Genomic DNA, 26649 nt, shown 5'->3' with positions numbered 1-26649 from the left:
AAATTGGGCTTCAAATTTTGGGGGGTATTTTCTGCTATTACCCTTTTTAAAAATGTTAAAATTTTGGGAAACCAAGCATTTTAGGTAAAAAAATTTTTTTTTTTTTAACATATGCAAAAGTCGTGAAACACCTGTAGGGTATTAAGGTTCACTTTACCCCTTTTTACGTTCCCCGAGGGGTCTGGTTTCCAAAATGGTATGCCATGTGTTTTTTTTTTGCGGTTCTGGCACCATAGGGGCTTCCTAAATGCGGCATGCCCCCAGAGCAAAATTTGCTTTCAAAAAGCCAAATGTGACTCCTTCTCTTCTGAGACCTGTAGTGCGCCAGCAGAGCAATTTTCACCCCCATATGGGGTGTTTTCTGAATCGGGAGAAATTGGGTTTCAAATTTTGGAGGGTATTTTCTGCTATTACACTTTTTAAAAATGTAAAATTTTTGGGAAACCAAGCATTTTAGGTAAAAAAAAAGATATTTTTTTTTACATATGCAAAAGTCGTGAAACACCTGTGGGGTATTAAGGTTCACTTTACCCCTTGTTACGTTCCCTGAGGGGTCTAGTTTCCAAAATGGTATGCCATGTGTGTTTTTTTGCAGTCCTGGCACCATAGGTGCTTCCTAAAGGTGACATGCCCCCCAAAAACCATTTGATGCTCCTTCCCTTCTGAGCCCTCTACTGCACCAGCTGAACAATTAACATAGACATATGAGGTATGTGCTTACTCGAGAGAAATTGGGTTTCAAATACAAGTAAAAATTTTCTCCTTTTTACCCCTTGCAAAAATTCAAAAATTGGGTCTACAAGAACATACGAGTGTAAGAAATGAAGATTGTGAATTTTCTCCTTCACTTTTCTGCTATTCCTGTGAAACACCTAAAGGGTTAATACACTTATTGAATGTCATTTTGAATACTTTGGGGGGGTGTAGTTTTTATAATGGGGTCATTTATGGGGTATTTCTAATATGAAGACCCTTCAAATCCACTTCAAACCTGAACTGGTCCATGAAAAATAGCGAGTTTGAAAATTTTGTGAAAAATTGAACTTTGAAGCCCTCTGGTGTCTTCCAAAAGTAAAAACTCAAATCTTATGATGCAAACATAAAGTAGACATATTGTATATGTGAACCCAATAATGTTTTATTTTGAATATCCATTTTCCTTACAAGCAGAGAGCTTCAAAGTTAGAAAAATGCAAAATTTTCATTTTTTTCATCAAATTTTGGGATTTTTCACCAAGAAAGGATGCAAGTTACCATAAAATTTTACCACAAAGTTAAAGTAGAATATGTCACGAAAAAACAATCTCGGAATCAGAATGATAACTAAAAGCATTCCAGAGTTATTAATGTTTAAAGTGACAGTGGTCAGAATTGCAAAAAACGCTCTGGTCCTTAAGGTGTAAAATGGCCTGGTCCTTAAGGGGTTAAATGGGCACTGTCCGATCCAAAAACTTTTTTTTAAGACCTTTTGTAATATGGCTGTCTAAAATTCTTTGAATATTTAATAAAGAAAACGGCTCCTGAAAATCACACCACTAGGGGTCCCATACCTACTGGGACACTAACCAGTCCTGCAGCAGCCTCAGGCTTAGGCCCCTTTCACACTGCCGTTGTGCCCAGATAGAGATTGTTTGTCAGATACTTTTTTTTGTGCTTTTAACATCTGTTAATCCGGACAGGGCACAATGGGCAACAATGGGTCCTGACAGCTCCCATTTACTATTTTGGGGACTGTCGGGCGCCATTGTTTTTTGACGGGAGTAGCGGGAGAAAAAGACATTGCATAATGTACTATTCTCCCCAGGCATAGCACTAAGGTGTCACAACAGCAGTGTGAAAGAAGCCTTTTTTGCAGGATCTGAAAGCTACGCTTTAAGACTGCACTAGGTAACATCAAATCAAACACCTGTAGGTGGCGCTCTTATCACAATACGTACACATTACCTGGGATTCTTTACCAGACATCAGACTAGGAATTAAAGGATCCTCATCTTGTATTTTCCATAGTTTGGGTAACTGAGTGTTGGAAAGCTCATCCTCCTTAAAACAATCCAAGAGAGAAAAGTAAGTGCAATCGCACTAACTGTTGTCTGTGGTTCACATTCACACAAGTTCTAAATTCTATTGGTTTTTGTTTTATTCTTTTTTGTACATCTTTAGTATGATAGTTAATAAACCCAACACTAGTGACCAAGAGCAGCACGCAGGAGCCAATGTTCTCTCTAAGATTTGACATCTGCTGAGCAGTGTGGTCAGAGAACTGGGCGAACTAAACAAGAACATCAGTACATAAACCAAAAATGGAACATAAAATATTGCTGCACTTGCTAACAGCAGTATTAAGGGGCCAAATAATTCCTCCCCACCATGGTTACATATACTGTCTCAATGGCAAAGACCAATATATCCAATATTAGTCCCATACAGGACTTATATTGCAGTACATAATAGTATTATATAGGAGCTCTGTAGCCTGCGTAAGTGATTACAGTTATATACAGTGACTCACAAGGGGAGTCTTCTTTGATCAAAGTTGCTCTCTTTGCATTTTGCATCCCTTTGCAAACAGCTTCCAATATACAAATCTATTTTACTACATCTGCATCCAGAGGACACAGATGCAGTGAAGGGTGACAGTGGAGAGTGCGCTAAAGTTTAAAGTAAGCACGGCATCTCTAAAAGCTCCTGTGCAGCTTAAATGGAACATCAGTCAGTAGTGAGAGGGCTGCAGGCGGCTTCCCACATGAATACAGAGGACTGATCATTGTGAGCCCGTTATACCCCGCCCCCATCTCATTAATTTGAATGAGCCAACCAGAGTGACATAGTGACACCGGTCGGCTCATCTTTTGCCCCATATCCTGTTTTGTGATTAGACTTAAAACCGTACTATACCAGGGTTTTAAGTCCAATCACAAAACTAGATACGGAGCAAAAATGACCCAACCGGAGTCCGTATACGACTCCAGTCAACTCATTCAAATGAATTAGATGGCGGCCGGTCCAGCAGGGATACGGGAGTGCCCAGTTTTCAGATTTCACAGCCGGATCCGCTCCCCGTATGTAAGAATCGTGATGTGAACCCACCCTAAATAAGTTGCTTGCACTGATGCAGTTGTAGGTTCCCTGCATGAAGCCAATTCACATGCATTTATATCTCTGCAACACATTTTGAATGTTTAAACATTTTTTAAATTATAAATAAAAACGTGAGAACACTTGACAACACCATGTGCTTCCTATCATTTTTTGTTACATTTGTGAGATAATATGTAATAGAAAATCCTAAAAAAGTAACATATTAGCTACTTCGGCCCTTTATGGGGTATTACATTGGTTAATCTGTAGGCGCTATATAAATAAATTATTATTAAATGCATTGTAAACTGAAAACAAATGGTAACACTTGAAACAAAGTGGTTGGCCCCAGATAGTTAGAATACACAGGAGTCATGTTTAAAACTCTTCACGTTGGAAAAGATCGTGTTTTGCGCCAAAATTTTAGTGTGAAAAATATCATATAAAAAATTGTTGTTGTTTTTTGGGGAAAAAAGTGTTATTTAACCAATTATTAAAAAAAATATATATTTTTTTTTACATTGTCCCTGCGCTCACATTTAAACCCGCTACAAGTTATCGCTTGCATGAGCACTAGTAATCATGAAATGTTATGTGAGATGCTTTTGCCAGATTAAAAATTTGATGCCAAAATCGGCAATTTTGGGCATAAAAAAAAAATAAAAAAGGGGCACAAAAATGAACTCTCACATATTTTCAAAGCAGCACAAGGGACCTTTGAAAATTTGATCAGGAAAAAAAAAGTGTGATTAATATCGTTAGAACAGAAATTACAGTCGTTTTTGAATATCTCCCCCACAGTATCAGTAAGTTTCTGTTAACAAGTACCTTATCAATGAGATGGATGTCCTGTTCAGAAATACATTGTTCTTCGGCAATGAGAGGGCTGGAGTCCTGTTGTTTTGGGCGACAACACACCATAGAGACATTGATGGGCAGTTCTTTTAAGATATTTACCACATCTTTATGACTTTGGCCCAGGAGAGTTATTTCATTTACCTACAAAGGAAGGCAAAGTCTACTGTGATGCTAGTCTGCTAACATACAAGTCTGAGTACATTTTTACATAGTACCATCCAAAAGCATGAAGGTTTCAAATACCTACAGTGGACCAATAACAGACCATAAATGACCAGTCATGCACTCATCGCTACAAGTCTGCTCCCACAAATGCAAGCGATCTACTCACTGGGAGAGTTGTAGCCAGGATGGTTGACACCTGACGGTTTTTTCAAGTTCTGGCTCAACAGAAGGATTTTTTTCTACTCAATGGCCCAGATTCATCAAACTGTGTGAGAGAAAAAATTTTGTGATTTTCCCACAACAACCAATCACAACCCAGCTAACAAGCTCTGGAAATGTGAAAGCTGAGCTGTGATTGGCTGCTGTGGGAAAATCACTCCACTTTTTCTCACACAATTTGATCATTCTGGGCCAATAAATATGTTTATTTTTATTAACATGTTTTTATTTATAACATAGGAAAAAGGAGTGAATATAGTTTTTATTCAGGAGATTTATATTTTTCAAACCTTTTTTTAATTCTTTAGTACACATTTTTTAGGTCCCCGTAGGGTACTATTTCATGAAATCTTTTGATTGCTAACGGTGTTCAGTGCTATACGATAACATAGCATTGATCAGTATAGCATTGATCAGCATATATATTTTAGACTTTTAGATGCCGCGATCAACTTTGTAAGAACTAAAGGGTAAATGCCTGACATCAGCGTAATCTCTGGCATTAGTGGCGAGTCCTGGATACTGATATCAGTCAGTACTCACAGGCTTAGAAGCGAGCTCAGCTCCTGAGTTCAAAGTCCCCTAGTGCGGCCAAGACATACATGTACATCCTGTGTCCCCAATTGGCTAAATGTGTATTCGATTTTTTTTCTCTTTTAAAACACTACACTAGTAAAGATTTATTACTTGTTACTTATTTTTATAGGTTGTGTGGCAGCTGTGTATGTACGGCAGCCTCTAGCAGAGCGAGTGGTGTTTGCTAGTAATAATTGTTCACATTGTTAGAGGCTAACAGGGAGACTACCCTCAATGTATTTTATATTCTAATGCATTACAATATGAAATACACTAAGGGAAGCTTTGTGTCACTAGTGCCAAGGACAGGTGTGATGCTGTTTATGGCAGGCATCAGCTCTGGTTTTCTATCCCTGGATAACCCCTTTAATGCTGCCACAAAACCTGTAAAAATAAACATGAACATTTTTATTAAAAGTTATATTGGGTGTATTTACATGTACAGTATCTTGTGCATAGCTGATGCGTAGGATTTCATAATGCAGATTTTGGGTACGTTCACACGTGCGGATTTACAGCGTATTTTACGCTGCAGATCCGAAGCTGAAGGACCTCTGTATGGTGCCCTTAAATGTGCCTGCTCGGAGCGGCAATACACCGCCCTGAGCAGACACACTACGATGAGCGAGTTGCCACGCATGCGTGGCGTACTCGCACACGTAGTGGCCACTTCCCCTGCTCAATGAGCTAGGCCGAGAGCTGCCGCGATGTGTGAGTATACTGCGCATGTGCGCGGCGACTCGCACATTGCAGTGTGTCTGCTCGGAGCGGCGTGTTGCCGTTCCGAGCAGGCACATTTAAGGGCACCATACAGAGGTCCTTCCACAAGTCTTAATGTACCCTTAAAGCGTACCTGTCATAGAGCAAAAAAAAGAAAAAAGTGATATGTTACTCAGGACCCAATCCCGATCATGTGCATATCATTTTTATGTGTCTCGGACCTGTATATCCAGAGATATAAGCATTTATCTGCTGGTGAGTTACTTTTTCATTGTGCAGGCTGGAGGGGGCGTGTCAGTCTGTCTCCCTCACAGGAGCAAGCCTGTGCAGTCAGCCAATCAGTACTCTCTACTCTGTAACCCTTTCCTCTCTGGTTTTATGCTGTGTCATGTGTCAGAGGAAGATACTTGGAGCTTGCCTGCAGTAATCAGAAGACATTATGGTGAATTCATAACAGGATAAAATGTATAAATATAAGAATAGATCTTTATAAAATTAGTGCAAGGATTTTTTAGATAAAAGTACAGCATTTTTATGAATACATGTTCTATCTGTTTTATCTTCTCCTAGTAAAGCTGGATGCTAATCAGCATAGCTGTCACTATGTGTGTCATTCATCTTTCACAGACTCCTGAATGTCTGATCAACTTCTTTGTCATTCAGGAGTCCGAGAAAGCTTTGACTATTTCAGCATGCTGGGAGTTGTAGTTTAGTAACAACTGAAGCTGCAATGTTTGTAAATAACTGTGTTAGAACAGTGTTGCATCCAGCTGTTGTAAAACTACAGCTCCCAGCATGTCCACACATCCTTTATCTGCAGTTTTGCATACACAAAATAAATCTCCTATACTGGATACCGGTATGCTTTACGGCTGGAATCCAGTATGCTGTAAAATCTAGACTAGTCTGTCTGGCTAAAAGACAGGCGACCCCTAGTGGTGGCTATTTTGAGCTTGAATTTCCGGTGAAATTATTTTTTTTTTTAACAGGTGTATATTGTGAAATGTCATTTTATAATGAGTCCTGCAATATATGAAAAGTTTTTAACAATGACAGTGCCTCTTTAAAGTTGTGTTCATTCATTTATTTTATAAAATCTGCAGCTTCAAATCCTAAGCATTAAATATGTGCAGGATACTGTACGTGTGAATAGACCCATAAAATGTATTATAAAATAAGGGTCACTCAATAAGAAAACTCTCTCGTACAGTAGGTACCCTGTACTCTGCAACTTTACTCCTTATCCCCTATCCACAGGGTCCCAGTGGTCAGAACCCCAGGCAATAAGACACTAATCCCATATTCACCTGATCTCCTGTGCAGGTGCCGTGGCCAACACCCCCCCGCCCCCCTCCATGTATTTCTTTTGGAAATTCGGAGAAACAAAACCAGAAAGTACAGCGCTCGTGTATCTCCATCTTTCCCATAAAGATGTATGAAGGGGGAGTGTCAACCTTGCTTCGTGCACGAGGACGGCTGGCGCCCCTTACAGGAGGTCAGGAAAACATCAGACACATATCCTCTACCACAGTGTTTCCCAACCAGGGTGCCTCCAGCTGTTGCAAAACTACAACTCCCAGCATGCCCGGACAGCCTTTGGCTGTCCGGGCATGCTGGGAGTTGTAGTTTTGCAACAGCTGGAGGCACCCTGGTTGAGAAACACTGCCCTACCATGTGGATAGATATAAAGTAGTGGAGTACTCCTTTAATGGCTATACATCAGCATATGTTTACTTAAACATAAGATATATGAAAGAATATGGAAAGGCTATGTCTTACTTCCAGCAATTCATCCCCACTGAACAGTTTTCCACTGCGCCCAACAGCCCCTTCTGGTAATATGGACCTCAGGAAATGATGACCACCAGAAGCTTCCAGGCTTATGCCCAATCCACTGCTTTCACTGAACTTGTTAACTTGGGCAACCTGCAAAATATATACAGCACACACACAGAACTGTCAGTATTTATGCTGGATTGGTTATGTCAAAGCACGTAATTGCTCACGTTTCCATAGTAACTATATAGATTGTGTTGTATTTTATAAAAAAAAAAATCCAAACCCCATCCCAACTGTCATTTCTGGAATGAAAAGATAAAGGAAACACCAAACTGGCAGAAAGCTTGCGCTGAGCATCTGAAAATGAGGATGCAAAGACCAATCCACATTATGTTCTTTATTTGACTGAACAGGTCATAGTGCGATCACGTTCCTTCTGCTTAAAGAGGTTATGCCAAATAAAGCATATGATATCAAAGTGCGGTCTCCTGTTTATAACCCCAATCTATGAGCCAAAGTGGCACACAATTATGCATTATATGGCCGCCTAATCATTCACACTTACAGTTCCCTTTCTACATAGTAACATAGTTCATAAGGTTGGAAAAAGACCAGAGTCCATCAATTTCAACCTATAACCCTAATAAGTCCCTACTAAGTTGATCCAGAGGAAGGCAAAAAACCCTCATACTAGAGGTAAAAATTCCTTCCCGACTCCAAATATGGCAGTCAGAATAAATCCCTGGATCAACGTTCTGTCCCTATAAATCTAATATACATAACCAGCGATGTTATTATTCTCCAAAAATGCATCCAGACCCCTTTTGAATTCTTTTACAGAGTTCCCCATGACCACCTCCGGGAGAGAATGCCATAGTCTCACTGCTCTTACAGTAAAGAACCCCCCTCTGTGCTGGTGTAGAAACCTTCTTTCCTCTAGACGTAGAGGATGCCCCCTTGTTATAGTCCTGAGTATAAATAGATCATGGGAGAGATCTCTGTAAGGTCCCCTGATATATTTATACATAGTTATTAGGTCGCCCCTAGCCTTCTTTTTTCTAAACTAAATAACCCCAATTCTGATAATCTTTCTGATTAGTGTAGTCCTCCCATTCCCCGTATTACTCTGGTTGCCCGTCTTTGAACCCTCTCCAGCTCCACTATATCTTTCTTGTACACTGGTGCCCAGTACTGTACACAGTATTCTATGTGTGGTCTGACTAGTGATTTGTACAGTGGTAGAATTATTTCCTTGTCGTGGGCATCTATGCCCCTATTGATGCACCCCATGATTTTATTTGCCTTGGCAGCAGCTGCCCGACACTGGTCACTACAGCTAAATTTACTGGTTACTAAGGCTCCCAAGTCCTTTTCCACGTCATTCGTCCCAAGTGTTCTCCCATTTAATACATAATCCCAGCCCGGATTTTTCCTCCCCATGTGCATTACCTTACATCAGGCATAGGCAACCTTCGGCACTGCAGAAGTTTTGGACTACATCTCCCATGATGCTTTGTCAGCATTTTGGCTGTAAGAGCATCATGGGACATGTAGTCCAAAACATCAGCAGTGCCGAAGGTTGCCTATGCCTGCCTTACATTTATCAGTGTTAAACCTCATCTGCCACTTCTCAGCCCAAACCTCCAACCTATCCAGATCCATTTGTAACAGTGCACTGTCCTCAATAGTATTTACCGAGTTTAGTATCATCTGCAAAGATTGCTACTTTACTATTCAACCCCTCTACAAGGTCATTAATGAATATATTAAATAGGACAGGACCCAAGACTGACCCCTGTGGTACCCCACTAGTAACAGTCACCCAATCAGAATAAGTACCATTAATAACCACACTCTGTTTCCTATCATTGATCCAGTTACTTACTCACTTACACACATTCCCCCCCCAGCCCAATCCTTCTCATTTTATGCACCAACTTTTTATGTGGCACCGTATCAAATGCTTTGGAAAAATCCAGATATACGACATCCAGCGATTGCCCCTGGTCCAGTCTGGAGCTCACCTCCTCATAAAAGCTGATCTGGTTAGTTTGACAGGACTGATCCCTCATAAAGCCATGCTGATATGGAGTCATACATTTATTTTTATCAAGATACTCCAAAATAGCATTCCTCAAACACTTTACATACAACAGAGGTTAAACTAACAGGTCTATAATTCCCGGGGTCACCTTTTGACCCCTTTTTTAAATATTGGCACCACATTTGCCATGCGCCAGTCCTGGGGAACCGTCCCGGTTACTATAGAGTCCCTGAATATTAAAAATAGGGGTCTGTCTATTACATTACTTAATTCCTTTAGAGCACAGGGGAGAATGCCATCCAGACCTGGTGATTTGTCTATTTAGATTTTTTGTAGGTGGCACTGTACTTCTTCCTGGGTTAGACAGGTGATCTGTACTGCGGAATTTACCTTATCTCGCTGTATTTCACCTAGCATTTCATTTTCCTCAGTGAACACAGTGGAGAAGAATTTGTTTAATATATTTGCCTTTTCCTGATCCCCGTCTAGAATTTCTTCCTCATCATTTTTTAAGGTGCCTACACTTTCATTTTTGAACTTTTTGGGGTTAGTTTTACTCTCTTTGGCAATGAGTCTTTCTGTCTCTATTTTTGTGGCTTTTATCAGTTTTTTACATATTTTACATTTTTCTCTGTAGCTTTTTATATGCCAGGTGATGACTATACACATAACTTACTTTAAATATGCAAATCTCTTCAGGCCTTGCTATGTATTCCAATTATAGAATTAAATGCAGGACATTTACACCTAACTAGTGATATTAGCAAATATCATACACACTGTAGGAACTGCAGAGATGTGCATGTCGGTGTTTGTGTATATTAGTAAAGTAAGCTTTGGAGCACTACAGATAAGATTGCTATTGTGCGTGGATAAGATCTAATGATCTAAGAGCTAATCCAGCAAATAAAAAAAATAAAAAAATAAATATATATATATATATATATATATATATATATATATAAAAGAATGAGTAAGTATACAAAAGAAGGAGGAAAGGCAATGCTGGATAAAGCAGATCACACTACAGAGGAGCAAGCTAAAAGTATAAATGCTGAACAGGCCAAGTTCTTCTTGTGCATACTATAAAGTAAAAGGTATACAAACACAATATACTGCTTACTAAGTAATATAAGCAGCTGTGAAATAATAATACGCATTTACACAGATCTTTGGGACAGAACTATCCCCCTCCTAAAGGCCCCTATACACATTAGACTTAAGTCAGCCAAACCTGACGATTTTGGCAGAGCTAGACAACCATATGATGTGCATGGAAGCCTCATTTTAGCTGCCCAATGCTTTTGTTCTTGGGGAGAGAAGTCATTGCAAGAGGAGTCTCTTCATTTAGAAGACATCAATGCTTGGATGACAGCTATTGAAGATTTAAGGCCATGTAAGGGGGTGGTACAGCTACTTGCAATTGTTTATACATGCCTTGCTCACCTTGTATGGTGAGAGTGAATGTCTATCGTGGTCCCCATGCACCCTTTGCCCTGGTGTTTGTCTGTGAAGCCTGGGAGGATTCCTATTAAAGTTTATCACCCCTGTCTGTGTTCTGATAATGTGTACAATGGCTTTAGCAGGCAAGGCAGATGGAGCTTATGAGCCAGCTGAGCCTCTGATTGCCATTGCAACAGTAAGTAGGGGGTACTGGGAAAGATAAGGCAGAGCTTTGGAAGTAAAGGGATGCTGAACTGTCAGTGGGCAAGGGAAGAGCACACAGTGTGGGACCACCATTACTCCATGTCCATCACCAGTTGAGTCCTAATAGTTTAAATGTATTATGAACAGCTTGTTATATGTGTACATTTATAAGCTCTTGTTAAAATATTGCATTGTCCTATCTAAAAGTCTACTGAGGTATGAAGAGCTGATCTTAAAAGGGACAGTAACCTGAGCATTGTACTGTGAACTTTGAACTAAATGTGGAAGTGAACACTATTTATTCATTCAAACATTGTTGGAGATATAAGCAGTAAAATGAGCCCCACTTCTAAAAGTAATTTGTTAAACTGGGACCTCAGTCAATATTAAATTAGGACCCCTTTCTTACAGCCAACTTAAAGGGTACCTGTATCAGAAGTTTTGATTAGAAGGGGTCCAGATACGGAGTCCCCAAACAATCCCTAAAACAAATGAGTTAGTTTTTGATCATAACCACTAAGCTCTGATTGGTGAGCGGTACGACTGTTGTACTGATTGACAGAAAGCCCATACAGTACAAAGATACAGGTGGCCATGCACATTAGATAGACGTAGCAGATGCAGCCATACACATTTTAGACAATGCTGACCATTTTAGTTGTTTATTCTGGCCTTACATAATCAATACTGGCCTTGAATGACAATGGATAAAAATCATTCTGGAAAGATAATTCTTGAACAAAAGAACTTTGTCTTCAATTTTAATCAAAAAATTTCAGATCTGGCCGACTTCTCTCCAGAAGATGGTGGTTGGTCATCGGACAGAAAAAACAATCACTAATTGTAACATTTCTCTTATAAATAGATGTAACACCTACCACAATATCATAATTATCACCCATAATTCTTTGCCACTTGCTTCTGAGAGCATCTTCGTCACTTATGGTCGAAATACTTTCCTCTTCTGGAGAAGAAACAACAAAAGAAAATATATTCTTCTTAATGATATGTTAGTGAACAGTAACTATGTTCTCATTCAGACCCACAGTGGAAACATGTTGGATTTGTTGCATTTTTGAGGGTGGATTTGAGCAGATTTATATGTTGTTAATTTGCAAATACACAGCATTCCTATTTAATTGCAGATCTGCTTTCGATTTTTTGTAGAATAATGTGGTATGCAGAATTTGCACCATTGAGGCCTACAGTTAGTCCTATAGTTAAGAATATATTAGATATTATCTACCATTCATTTTAATATATTGAGATATAACATGTACAGTAAAGGGTAACTATATCAATGTTTTAGGGCATTGGGGGGCAATTATTGTGGTGTTTGCTTTTGTTTTTTATGTTTTTTTTTTCTCATTCAATTTATTTTTTAGTTAAGCTGTCTCCCCAATCATTACTGATTACTACATCTACATGATTTCTTAGCGGACATAGAGAGTTGACCTTTTATTGGCAATTGTGAGCAGGTTCCAATTGCTTATAAAGACTTAATAATATTTACAGTACAGAAGGGAATAACGTTGAATCTTCTCTTCTGTACTGTAATGCAAATGAAACCCCTTAGAACAAATGGAAATCATAGCAATTGTTGCCCAAAGCTCTTTTGAAAATAATTTCTCCATTCTTCAATTCCATAGTTTACTGAATCCTGATGACATAAAACGTGATAACACCCATACTGTTATTCCTTACTTTACATCACAAAGAAATAACACCAGCATATGCAGTTTTTGAAAAGGTTCCAAACAGAAATGCGGGTCAATTTAACTATTTTTTTTTTCCCCCTAATAAATTCTTTAAATAAGCTACACTGTCAGATGCCACAGTATAGCTAGAAGGAAGATCTGAGGGACAGCTGGCCAATTCTACCACTGACAGATTGCTGCAAAATGCTTTTCCCATGTAGTACACTATGGAAACCAGTACCTGTTTGTACGCTTTTTCCTTTTGATGCAGGCTGTTTGACAGTGCTACTGATCACTGATGACAGCGGTTGAGTTTTCTTAGTACTTTCTTTGAAAATGAAATTGAAACAAAAGAAAAGAAGTATATGGCATGAAAGTAATTCACAAGATCATATAAACTGCATTACATGTGACAATTATCATTGCGGACCTCTATTCAATGCCAATGACCAAGACTAGACTGGACTAACTAATAGTAATACATCATATGTACACCAATGCATCAAAATGGAAAAAACATCATTATTACATCTTAAAGACAAAAAAGTTTTCTAAATGTTTGTCTTTTTCTTTGCTGCAATTTCAAAGAATACTGAATGAGGGATTATGTTAAGCCAGTCATACACAATAGACAGATGTTGGCTGACAGTTCTTTCTCCCAAAAACACAAACATTTGGTTAAGCTACACATGCCTTGAAAAGTCTCTATTTGCTAAATGACATGAAATGACAATTCATTTATGCAGATTTGGGGGGGTTATTTTTATTTATTTTTTAAGACTGTTCACCGTGTAGTCAAACTGACATGTTACCTTGATTCTTAAGGTCAGTATGTTTTAAAAAAAAAAAAAAAAAAAAAAAAAATTATATATATATATATATATATATATATATATATATATATATACATTATTTTTTATATAAATAGGTACATTTCAAATTGTACCACGATTAATATTTATTTTTCCACCATTCACTGTGTGGGACCAATAATGATAGATGTTAATAGTTCGCTTATGGCTATACCAAATATGTTAATTTTTTATTTTGTGTACATATTGTGTACATATATTTTTTATATGGAAAATGGGGAAAGGATGGCAATTTAAGTTTTTAGTATGGAAAGGGTTAACTTACATTTGGAAAAACAGTATAGGATTTTATTTTTACACACTTTAGACCCCAAAGGGGATTTGTATAAGCAATCATTAGATTGCTCATATAGACCAATGATGTACATCTGTACTGCATTGATTTAGAAGATCTGTGCCACAGTCTCTAATCAATAGAAGAGTCCTGGCAAAAATGAAGGCTTAGGTAAGCACTCAAGCTGCCAGGACAGTGGATCTCATGGCCACAAGCACTTTGCAGGTGTTAGATCCAAACCACTGCACCACCAATGTGACTTTTAGAAGCTGCTGTCAACTTTGCCAGCGACATCTAAAGGGATAATAAGGTTATTCGCTGCATGTTGGCTATTAGCAGTACTATGATTTATGTATCAGTGATGGGTCATGAAGGGGGTAAACAAACAAGTAATTTTCTGATGATACAATCCCTTTTATTATACACAAACTAAAAAAAATTATATTAAAATAAAACATTTAAGTTGTTTACTTTTCCAGCCTGACTTACTCAATTATACTGACCTTTAAAGGGGTTTTCTTGTATGAAAAACATGTTTGTATGTGGTTGCAGGAGAAGGTCACGTTGTTTTACACAATTTGTGTAACTCCCATTGACATTTCGTAGAGATATGCCAAAAGTTTTAATTGGCTGGGGTCTATGACTTCAGACCCCTACTGATCGCGAGATGGTCCCAAAGACCTACATTGGGAGTCTGTTTCGCAATTTCTGTGTTTGTGCAACTCCTATTAATGTCAATGGGAGTTATGTGTATTACATAAGACAACAGACTTAGCTGTTTTCTGATTCTGAAAAAAGCCCTGCATGCAAACAAACTGGAAGGGGCTTGGAAAATTCCTTTAAGAGATCATACAGACAGGAACGGTTTCTCTCATGGTTTTACCTTGGTCCTCCTCAACGTTCTCTGATGGCACAGTTTGGACACTTGCGCTGACACATTCTTCAGACTGATGAGTGATGACATCTTGCTTTTGACCCCTCCTAACTAATGTCAGATGGACAGTCTGCCCTGTGTGACGCAAAACTTCTACAGCTTGTTGGTTAGTGTAACCCTGGAGATTGGTTCCATCAACCTAGACATATAGGTAAAATGATTCAGGAGCAGTACTTTTAATAAAGGCTGGGCATACAGTCATGGCCGTAAATGTTGGCACCCCTGAAATTTTCTCACAGAAAAGGATTGCAGTAACACATGTTTTGCTATACACATGTTTATTCCCTTTGTGTGTATTGGAACTATACCAAAAAAGGGAGGAAAAAAAGCTAATTGGACATAATGTCACACCCCTATCCAACAAAAGTCCCCAAGGGTTTCAGGGCAATTCATATAAACAACAACTTTAGGGGTAACCCCCCCCCCCAAAAAAAGGGGTATGCCCTAAACTAGAAATCCCCCCCTCCCTAAAAGTTAATGCTTTATTGATTTCTCTTAAAACATATGATAATGAGTGTGGCAAGTGCTTTAAAAACACAGCCTGTGCTCAGTTAGAGATGTCAGTGCATCCATGTATACTTATTGTCAATTGGAATGTGTATATAGCTTTTAGTAGTGGATGCCTACTGACATACATTTTCTGGCATTCTGGGCTGCTGGTTAAAAAAAATCAATTGCTAACCATCCGAACCCCGACGTTTCGTCAGACCTCGCTGACTTTATCAAGGGAATCAGGAAGAAGTTTGCAACCCATGGCACTGTAGCTAATCTCCCTGGGCGTGGACGGAAGATAAAAATTTATGAAAGGTTTCAATGCAGGATAGTCTGAATGGTGGATAAGCAGCCCCAAACAAGTTCCAAAAAATATTCAAGCTGTCCTGTAGGCTCAGGGAGCATCAGTGTCAGCACAAACTATCCATCGACATTTAAATGGCATGAAACTATGGCAAATTAGGACCCCACTGCTGACACAGAAACATCAAAAAGCAAGACTATATTTTGTCAAAATGAACTTGAGTAAGCCAAAATCCTTGTGGACAGATGAGACCAAGATAGAGCTTTTTGGTAAAGCACATCATTCTACTGTTTACCGAAAATGGAATGAGGCCTACAAAGAAAAGAACACAGTACCTACAGTGAAATATGGTGAAATATGGTGGAGGTTCAATGATGTTCAATAATTTTGTCCAACCCATTTTTGGATTTGGTGTGACATTATGTCCAATTAGCTTTTTTTCCTCCCTTTTTTGGTTTAGTTCCAATACACACAAAGGGAATAAACATGTGTAAAGCAAAACATGTGTTACTGCAATCCTTTTCTGCGAGAAATACTTCATTTTCCTGAAAAATTTCAGGGGTGCCAACATTTACGTCCATGACTGTATAGAACAGATTGATGGCCAGATGATTTTTTAATTTGCTTTATATAATCTTTTTCTCTTTTACAAAATAAACAACACACCCTCTTAAGAATATATCACACCATCTGTTTTTACTTTACATGGCACATAATGAGAAGGACTAATGACTAATAGATCCTAGAATAAAATTACAAGCTACCTTCACACACTTCTTTTAGTTAAAAAAAAAAAAATGTATTAAAATGTATTAAGGAGGTGAAGGGTTTTACTTTGCACTCACATTATTTACCAAAAACAGGAAAGATTCATTTTTCACAAACTTCAAAAAACAAGACTGAAGACTGTATTCTCAGCACAAATTTGGCCTCCTTAAGGGGTACTTTGGTGTTTTACACCGTATTCTCCAGCCACAGGATAAAGGATAAGTGTCTGATCGCTGGAAGGTTCGACTGGATGAATCCCTGCGACCAGACACTTATGGAGAGTAAGGGATAAAGTTGTCCCAACCAGGGTTATGTTCATATAAAAACTTGATTTAAAAATTAGATGACACGTTCCCTTTAAATACACCTAAACTAAAATAAAAATATATAATAAAATATTTTAGTTGCTTTCTTGTTAAGCCTTCAAATGCTTTAAAAAGGGCCTAGGGCTTGAGACATAATAGGTGTAAAACGTCTGAAGAGGTTGTCACCCAGCTTTCCCAGATGAAGCGATAACAAGAAAACCTTTATAACATGACTTGAAGGGGTACTCTGGGGCTAGAAAGTTAAACAGATTTGTAAATTACTTCTATGTAAAAATCTTACACCTTACATTATTCATCAGCTGCTGTATACTACAGAGGAAATTGTATAATTATTTCCAGTCTGACCACAGTGCTCTCTGCTGCCCCTCTGTCAGTATCAGGAACTGACAGACAGGAAAGAGCTGTCAGCAGAGAGCACTGTGGTCAGACTGAAAAGAACTACACAACTTCCTCTCTAGTATACAGCAGCTGATAAGTATTGGAAGGATTACGATTTTTAAATAGAAGTCATTCAAAAATCTGTTTAACTTTCTAGCCCCAGATGACCTTAAAAAAAAATAAAAAAATACATTAACCAATTTTCTAAAAAGGAATTTCCCCCAAATACAAGAAACATGGCTGGAGATAGCTATAGAGTCGGTTGACTTAACGTGACAATAATGGTAAATGTATAAATGGCATAGCCCTGCTCTTTACTAAAAATGTCACCTAAAAAAACCATGACATGTCGTAGAGACAAGTAAAAAGTTTTAACTGAACTGTGGCTTAAATGGTTATTGATACTTGCTAAATAAAAGCAGATGAGATAAAACAAGCACAACAAATATCCATACCTAGTAGACAAGTGAACCAAGTATAAAATAATATATACAGTATAATTCCCACTTACAGCAATGATCTGATCACCAACATGAATTCTTCCATCCTGCTCAACAGCACTTCCTTTTGTAATGCTTTTCACAAAAATACCAGAGGGTTCTGTTAAAAGAGGAATCCGTAAAGTCAGGATATGTATGCTGTTCTTTAACTCCACTCCAAATGCACTATAAGCATATAAAAAAATCATGAAGGAATTCCCCACCCCACCCCTTCATTTTATCCAGAGCAGATCACTGGTGCAAGAAGAGTTGTATTATGGAACGTATATGAAGGTAAAGTTACATTAACTGGCAGAATGTACTTGCCTGCATTTTTATCGCCAACATAACCAGCAATGGTTATTCCCAAGCCCTGAGCATTCTTTGATAGTTGGACGTCAAAAGTGTCACCACTTATATCCCTTTTGACTCCAACATTAGCCTTAAGAATAAAGAAGAACAAATTGAACAGATTATAAAAAGAAAAAAAAACACAAATCACGCAAAATAATAACAACAGCCAATGCTATAAAAGAATCCGTAAAACATTCTGAAGGCACGCACTCAAAGATTTATTGTCCACTGCGGCCTATGCATACAGATTATGGGGCAGTCCTATGCAAAACAAACAAAATAAATTCACGTTACATTAGCCTCCAGGTAATCGGGAATAAACACACACATTAAGCAGTCATCCTCATTCACATCGTTTCTAAATCCTACCTGCCCCAGTTCATGTTCAGTCTCTGCTGTGCACAGTATTTGGGACTCACACAACATACATATAAATAGTGGCATGCATACTGATTTTTTCCCACATAACTACATTGTTTTACATTCGTGATGTGGACCTCTTTAAGGCTAAGTTTCCACTTGGTTTTTTTTCTGGCAGTTTTTGGAATGCTGCCACTGTAGTTTTTGAGCCAAAAGCCAGAAGTGTATTCAAAAGGAATAGGACATATAAAGGAAGGACTTATCGTATTTTTCGCCATATAAGATGCACTTTTTCCTCCCCAAAACTGGGGGGGGGGGGGGGAAGTTGGTGCGTCTTATACGGCGAATACCTGCGGCCATCAACGGCTGGGACCCGCGGATAATACAGGACATCACCGATCGCGGTGATGCCCAGTATTAACCCTTCAGACGCGGCGATCAAAGCTGACCGCCGCGTCTGAAGCAAAAATAACACTAACCCGGCTGTTCGGGACCGCCACGGTGAAATCACGGCGTCCCGAACAGCTTACAAGACACCGGGAGGGACCTTACCTGCCTCCTCGGTGTTTGCTCCGTGCCGGGATCACCTGCATGGCCGGCGCTCTCCTTCAACGTCATCACGTCGTCGCGCACGCCATCCCATCATCCAATAGGAGCGGTAGCGTAGCAACGCGATGACGGCGACGGAGAGCATGGATCCCGGGGAAGAAGACGTCCGAAGCGTCGGGGACACCACAAGGACGCGGTGACAGCGATGGAGCGACATCCAGGGCAGCGGTGATGGGTCCGGAGCATGCCCGGGGGCCGTTGGCTGTCCGGGCATGCTTGGAGTTGTAGTTTTGCAACAGCTGGAGGTCCGCAGGTTGAAGATCACTGTTGTGTTCAGAATCTTTTTTTTCTAGATTTTGGACCTTTAAAATAGGGTGTGTCTTATATGCCGGTGCGTCCTATAGGGCGAAAAATATGGTACACGTCTCCTCCCTTATGGATCCACTTCTGACTTTGGCTCAAAAACTACAGTGGCAGATATCCAAAAACTGCCAGAAAAAAACCAAGTGGAAACAGCCTTAGGTGTGAACAAATATTCAGTTTTAGACAACTCCGTTACAATATAAAAAGTAATTATATTGTATAATCATTACATATTTATAGGCATAACTGGCTTTATAGGGGAAGTCAATTCTTCTTACATTTAAATATAACATGCAAAACAGATTTAGATGAATTTTAACTTATTCTAACCTGTGGTTCCGGTGCAGCAGGTATCAATGGAGGCATGTGAATCCCTGTAGAGACTACTGTGGTTGGATCCCCCACTGGGCCTCTGGCAACAACCAGCTTTACCCGATTTCCACACTGCCTCAAAACCTGGGCAACTTGTTCACTGCCCATTCCAGCAAGATCCGTGTCTCCTATTTTTAATATGTGGTCTCCACTGCACAGCCTGCCATGCTAATGTAAAGAATACACGTCAGTGTCACTTTATCACTGTTATTCAACATAACTCTACACAGTACTCTCTTATATTCCACTAATAAAAATTAAGAATAATTTCTTCCTCAGTCACTGCAAAGAATAAAAAATAAAATAAAATAAAAAATAAATAAATAAAGGAACCAGTCAAAAAATATTATATAGTGCATGCAGAGTGGCAAAATATTTTATGCAAGACCATTTTTGCATTAACAAAATGTTGCACAAACTCCCACTTTGTGCAAAAAAAAAAAAAAAATAAATAAAAAATAAAAAAAAAAGAAACTGAAAAAATGTTGTGCAAATCTGTCACTCTGCCCTGGCACAGGGAATGATAAGTTACCATGTATTTATATCTTCATGGACAAGCCTCTTCAATAAGACTAAGGATCCATGGCAATTAATTGTGCCCAATTATTGGCCTACTATTATCACAATTTTAAGTTAAACGTATTCATGCTAGAATATGTACCGTATTTAAAAGGTGCTGGATACATTCAAAAAGGCAAAGAGGCCGGCACAGGCGTGTCCACAATTAACACTGCATGGTTCAAACAGTCCTGCAAACACTCTGGGTTGTCTGGTATAGGTGCTCAATCCTTAGAGAGCCGAAGCAAAGTGCAATCAACAAAGAGAAGATGAGGAGGCACTCACGGTGACGGAGAAGCAGACTTCTTTTATTCACGGTGCTAAAACCTCACGAACAGCGGGATGCCGCAGCGGTCCAAGCAGGTGAGTAGGTGTGTGACAGTTGTTTCACGTCCCTTCTGGGCGTTTCATCAGACTGCCCTCACCTTGCACGTACAGCAGGTAAACACTCCTTCTGTCATGACGTGCCGGGCAAGAGCATTACTACAAGTGATTAAAAAACACATTAAAAACCAACCTACTGCTTGAATAACTAATGTACAACAGGTTACGCAAACATTACGCATATCAAATAAAGACACTAAGATCTAAGCGGTTATTTAAACCCAAATTACCCCGAGCGCTTGTTTGCAGGATAATTCTTGCTTCTCTTTGTAACAGTGCCTTCCGTCTGTCTATACCTTCCTTGGCGTGTATTCTTTCTAAGCCCAGGAAGGTAAGGCAGTTAGTATCCCCATGATGGTCTTCTCAAATATGAGAAATAAGTCTTGGGCAGCCCCTGCCAGATGTAACTAAATGAACGCATATACAATGCATATACAATGTAACTGGTGCTACAGCAAAATGGTGTCTTTGAAAAGGAAAGTTTTACCCCCAATAGACACGTTTTTGCCTTTACAAATAAAGTCGCACAAGTTACAATTGTTGCATCTGTAATTCCCTGGTGACAGTTTTCTATTTAGCCAATTGGTATTTTATTGAGTGAAGGAACTTGCTTTGTACCAACTCATCTCTCAAGTTTTTATACTTTTTAAAAGTAATGAGTGGTTTATTCTTTATTCTGGTGGCAGAAAGTTAAACAGATTTGTAAATTACTTCTATTAACAAATCTTAAAGGGGTTCTCCGGTGCTTACACATCTTTTCCCCTATCCAAAGGATAGGGGATAAGATGCCTGATCGCGGGAGTCCCGCCGCTGGGGACCCCCGGGATCATGCACGCGGCACCCCGTTTATAATCAGTCCCCGGAGCATGTTCGCTCCGGGACTGATTACAGGCGACCACCGGGCCGGCGGCGTTTGACGTCACGACTCCGCCCCCCTGGGACGTCACGATCAGGCATCTTATCCTCTATCTTTTGGATAGGGGAAAAGATGTGTAAGCACATGAACCCCTTTAATTCTTCAAGTACTTATTAGTAGAGATGAGCGAAGTTACAGTGATTCGATTCGTCACAAACTTCTTGGCTCGGCAGTTGCTGACTTTATCCTGCATAAATTAGTTCAGCTTTCAGGTGCTCCGGTGGGTTGGAGACTCTTTCCTAGGACTGTATACACCTTTTCCAGCCCCCCGGAGCACCTGAAAGCTGAAACAATTTATGCAGGATAAAGTCAGCAACTGCCGAGCCGAGAAGTTTGTGACGAATCGAATCCCTGTAACTTCGCTCGTCTCTACTTATTAGCTGCTGAATACTACAGAGGAAATTCTTTTTGGAACACAGTGCTCTCTGCTGACATCTCTGTCCATTTTAAGAACTGTCCAGAGTAGGAGAAAATCCCCAAAGCAAATATATGCTGCTCTGGACAGTACCTAAAATGGACAGAGATGTCAGCAGAGAGCACTGTGTTCCAAAAAGAATTTCCTCTGTAGTATTCAGTAGCTAATAAGTACTGGAAGGATTAAGATTTTTTAACTGTTTAACTTTCTGGCACCAGTTGATTTAAAAAAAAAAAAATAATTTCCACCGGAGTACCTGTTGTGGATGTCTGAAATTAACACATCTAATGATATGAATTTACGCTTCACTAGCAAGGTGGGTCCCTATGAACTTGAATTCCTAGATGTCCTGATCAGCCTGGAGGAAGGAAATCTCATCACTAAAGGGTACCGTAAACCAACTGCCTGTAACTCCCTGCTTCACTATGGGAGTTATCACCCTGAGCATGTTAAAAAAAGCCGTAACACACAGTCAGTTTCTTAGACTCAGGAAAGTGAACAGCCAGGATGATGACTTCCTTATACAAGCAGAGGATTTAAAAAGAAGGCTATTAATATGGGTTAAATGACCACTTAGATCTTAGTGTCTTTATTTGATATGCGTAATGTTTGCGTTACCTGTTGTACATTAGTTATTCAAGCAGTAGGTTTGTTTTTAATGTGTTTTTTAATCACTTGTAGTAACGCCCTTGTTCGGCACATCATGACAGAAGGAGTATGTACCTGCCGTACATGCAAGGTGAGGGCAGTCTGATGAAACGCCCAGAAGGGACGTGAAACAACTGTCACACACCTACTCACCTGCTTGGACAGCTGCGGCATCCCGCTGTTTGTGATGTTTTAGCACCGTGAATAAAAGAAGTCTGCTTCTCCGTCACCGTGAGTGCCTCCTCATCTTCTCTTTGTTGATTACATATATAGTATTTATAGGTTATCCAGGATGAGAAAAAAATAGATGATTTCTTCTGGAAACAGCACCACTTTAGTCCTCAGTTTGGGTGTAGCATTGCAGCTCAAGTCTGTTGAAGTGAATAAAGTCTAGTAATACCACATACAACCTGAAGAAAAGACGTTGTTCTTCTTATCCTGGGTCCCCGGCTGCCAGTAAATAACAGTAAATTTACAGGACTACTACAAGCTATATGCTTAAAGTTAAAAATAAAATAAATTAAATAAAAGAAAAAAAAAAAAAGGCCCAATCACCTGGCGAACATAGTAATTTTAGTGTGACTCATAGATAAGCCAAGTGGAGCTCTAGCTTCACAATATTGGATTTTTTGCAATGCCTTGCTGACTCACTGTCCACATATGGTTCTGTTAAAACTGCACGTGCCACGTGTCAGTGAACAAGGCTTACTGAATGCCACCAATAAAAAATAAAAAAAAATGTGTCTGCAGTGCTCTGCAGAACGCCATTAGAGAACTCACACTTGCATAACATTTTTGGCATGTCTGAGCCTTTTCCAAATGAAGCACAAAAGCTGACAAAGACCGAAGTAGCAACAGGGTCCTACAACTCACTGAATTTAGCTGCTGCTTTGAAATTACATTCATAAGTATACAATAGTACACACATACCTGATCTGCAACTCCGCCTGGTAGAATTGTTTTGACAATAACGCCAGTTGATTTTCCTCCAACAATTCCAAAGCCCAAACCTGAGCCGTCATTAACCAGTTCAATAGTCTCCACATGCTGCCAGTGCATCTGATGCATGAAACAAAGACATTGAAGTGTTACTGTCCAAGAGCCAGAAACTGTACATGCCATTTACTGTCTCTGAGCTTATTAGAGAATAGCCCATATTATGCAACCTGACAAGTGTTACTAGCCTATATGTTTATGTATAAGTGTAGAGATGGGATTTCATAATACCACGGTTTTCAGTTGGCTACAAAACCGGATACGGTGCAAAAATGAGCCGACCAGAGCAACAATCTGACTCGAACAAGATGCGGGCCGGGTCCGGCAGGGATACGGTAGGGGGCGGTTTTGACATTTCCCCACCAGATCCGGTGACCATATAAGCTAAACGTGCTGTGAATGCACCCTTACTGAAGTGCACTGGCTGTCTAGTAGCGTGTCTCTACAGTGCAGTGTGTATACCACATGATTTGTACTGCTTTTTACCTGTGCCAGGATGAGCTGATCCTTTGGACACAAGGTGAGGGTAGCACCATTTTGTTATTGCGGTACACTGCATGAACTGTACAGGACTCTGTAGAAGCTCCGGCCCTCTATGTATTAAGTGATTTTTAGCTTTTAGAAGCAATTCTTGATTTTGGGACAACATTTTGTTGGCTTCTGAACCATTTACTACTTTTCCTTAGAGTCCTGATCTTAAGTTAAGATAAAATATTTTCAATTTAAAATGGTTGCCTTTTACTGCTACCATGAGCAATTCTAAATGTATTTTTTTCCTCCGGACAATGCCTAAAATATGAAATACTCACAGGGCTTGAAAGTGCAGACACCGTGCTGGCATCAGAAGGTGTGCGGGATACCATCGGACTAGCTAACTGTGGTAAGGGTCCTCTTGCAACCACAAGCTGCACATACTCCTTTGCCCTCTGCAGTAGGTTAATGGCTTGGTGATGTGTAATGGTCTGATCAAGAGGCTGACCATTAATGGAGAGAATCTGATCAACCTCCTGCAACCTTCCATCCCTAAAGTGAAATGAAGTACATCACACAGAGGCACCATATACTACTGAAAACATCACAATGCAGTTTAAAATATACATACATACAAATAAAACACTAACAATTTTATACAAGCTTTTAGTACGAACATCACCGGTATAAACTTATTAGGGCTTTGAAAACAACACACATTTCCCAATGATACCATCTCCAAAATAAGAGAGAAATCTCACCTATTAGCAACACTTCCTTCCTGGATTTCCTGAACAAATATCCCAAGTTCTCCCCTGTTTTCACTCTTCAAGCCAACAACGCTAAAACCAAGGCTACCACTTGCTGGTTTAACCATGTCCAGTGTTTCAATCTGACGGCCCTGTACAATATCGAGATGTTTAAATTACACAGCTATTCTATAGGTTAAAGCAATAAAAAACATAGTAGGCCATAATCAATCTCAACATATGCACATACAGTTATACAAAGAAAAAAAAAATTATGATGTAATGCGAGAGCTTCCACCAGCACCAACAAAGCTGGTCAGCTGACTTTGGCAGTCAGGTATGCCACTTCCATGTGGGTTATTTTTTATTATAGTAATGAAAATCTTGTTCTAAATAATGATATCTGTGGCACAGACCTTATTTTTATCTTACTTAGGCCCCTTTCACACTGCTGTTGTGCCCCGCCAGAAAAAGACCTTTAACAACCATTATCCGGACGGGTCACAACGGGCAACAACAGGGCCCGACAGATCCCATTTACTGTTATGGGGTCTCTCGAGCACTACTGTTTTGTTTATTTAACGGGAGTAGCGGGAGAAAAAGACGTTACATAATTTTTTCTCCCGTTACACTCCCGTTTCCCTGATGGGCGTCGCACTGTGATGTCCAAACCGCTGTCTGAAAGAAGCATTACTTGTCTACAGTATTCTTTGTACTTATTTCTCACAGGTTATGCTATATTTCTATTAGTAACATTCTATTAGTAGTTCCTAATGCCGCTGAGAACTATGTATGCTTATCATATGAAAACTTTAAAAACTTAGATATGAAAGTAACAAAACCATGAACTGTTCCCTTATGTAAACCAGATTTAGGTTAACACATTGTGAGCAAAAAAGAAAAATTCTGTGCCTCCAATGGTATTTTTATTTTTTTATTTTTTGCATAAAATACATACTTGAGCCATCCGTGTGATAATTTGGTCAAAATCCTCATTTGCTGGTTTGCCATTGAGCTGGGAAAATGAGGACTGTACAAAAGCTTCTTCGTAGCTACACTGACTACCATTCTGTTGAGCCAATGGGTAGGGCTCAGTCTGTGTTGAAAGGGAGCTTGATCCATATGGAGAAATTTGTGCAAACTCAGTTATTGAGGATCCAGTTGGTGTTGCATTCACCTGAAATGAAAAATGTTAATCAACCTGAACCACTGTATTTTGTATATGCTTTTATCTTTCAACTTTTAAATAGTTTGTTTTTAAGGTGTAATTTTTAGTACATATTTCAGAAAAAGGTATTTGTATGCAATCCTATGCAGGAAAGTATAACAGAATGATTAATGGTCCAAAAACTTGCTCCTTTATATAATGTTTCTTTTATGTAGCGACATAACAAGACAATGTCAAAAGGGGTACTCCACTCCTAGACATTTTATCCCCTATCCAAAGGGCCCCCGAGTCATCAGCTGTACGGAGCTAAGTTTGCTCCGTGGCTGATGACTCACGATACAGGAGCCGGAGTATCATGACGTCACGGCTCTGCCCCCTCGTTAAAAACACGCCCCCTCAATGCAAGTCTATGGGAGAGGGCGTGACATCCGTCATGCCCCCTCCCATAGACTTGCATTGAGGGGGCGTGATGTCATGAAGGGGCGGAGCCATAATGTCATGATACTGCGGCTCCTGTATCGTTAATATATAAAGATGTGGCCATATTGTACATAACCCCAAGAGGAATAGGCCAATATTGCCCTTGACATAAATATAGGGGGAGATTTCTTAAAACCTGTGTAGAGAAAGAGGGGTACAGTTGCCCATAGCAGCCAGATTGCTTATTTCATTTATTTTTATTTTTTTTAAGTGATCTGATTGGTTGCAATAGACAAATTTTTTTGTGGACACTTCT

General features: G+C 39.5%; 1 protein-coding gene across 7 annotated transcripts in view; it reads right to left on the bottom strand.

Annotated features, from left to right (window-relative positions):
* The window catches only part of MPDZ (multiple PDZ domain crumbs cell polarity complex component), a 151274-nt gene that overhangs the window by 100904 nt on the left and 23721 nt on the right, over positions 1-26649 (bottom strand). For all 7 annotated transcript variants that reach the window (XM_056521362.1, XM_056521352.1, XM_056521381.1 and 4 more), the window contains 13 exons: positions 25704-25922; positions 24758-24897; positions 24335-24548; positions 23460-23588; positions 19567-19776; positions 17938-18052; positions 17643-17731; positions 14813-15002; positions 13025-13111; positions 11965-12050; positions 7396-7542; positions 3907-4077; positions 1945-2040 (listed from right to left, as the gene is read on the bottom strand). In XM_056521362.1, coding sequence (XP_056377337.1) covers positions 1945-2040; positions 3907-4077; positions 7396-7542; positions 11965-12050; positions 13025-13111; positions 14813-15002; positions 17643-17731; positions 17938-18052; positions 19567-19776; positions 23460-23588; positions 24335-24548; positions 24758-24897; positions 25704-25922 — 1893 coding nt within the window. The remainder of the gene's footprint in view (positions 1-1944; positions 2041-3906; positions 4078-7395; positions 7543-11964; positions 12051-13024; positions 13112-14812; positions 15003-17642; positions 17732-17937; positions 18053-19566; positions 19777-23459; positions 23589-24334; positions 24549-24757; positions 24898-25703; positions 25923-26649) is intronic.

This window comes from Hyla sarda, chromosome 1 (assembly GCF_029499605.1).
Source record: "Hyla sarda isolate aHylSar1 chromosome 1, aHylSar1.hap1, whole genome shotgun sequence".
Taxonomy (NCBI): domain Eukaryota; kingdom Metazoa; phylum Chordata; class Amphibia; order Anura; family Hylidae; genus Hyla; species Hyla sarda.
This window is presented reverse-complemented; position numbering and strand designations above follow the sequence as displayed.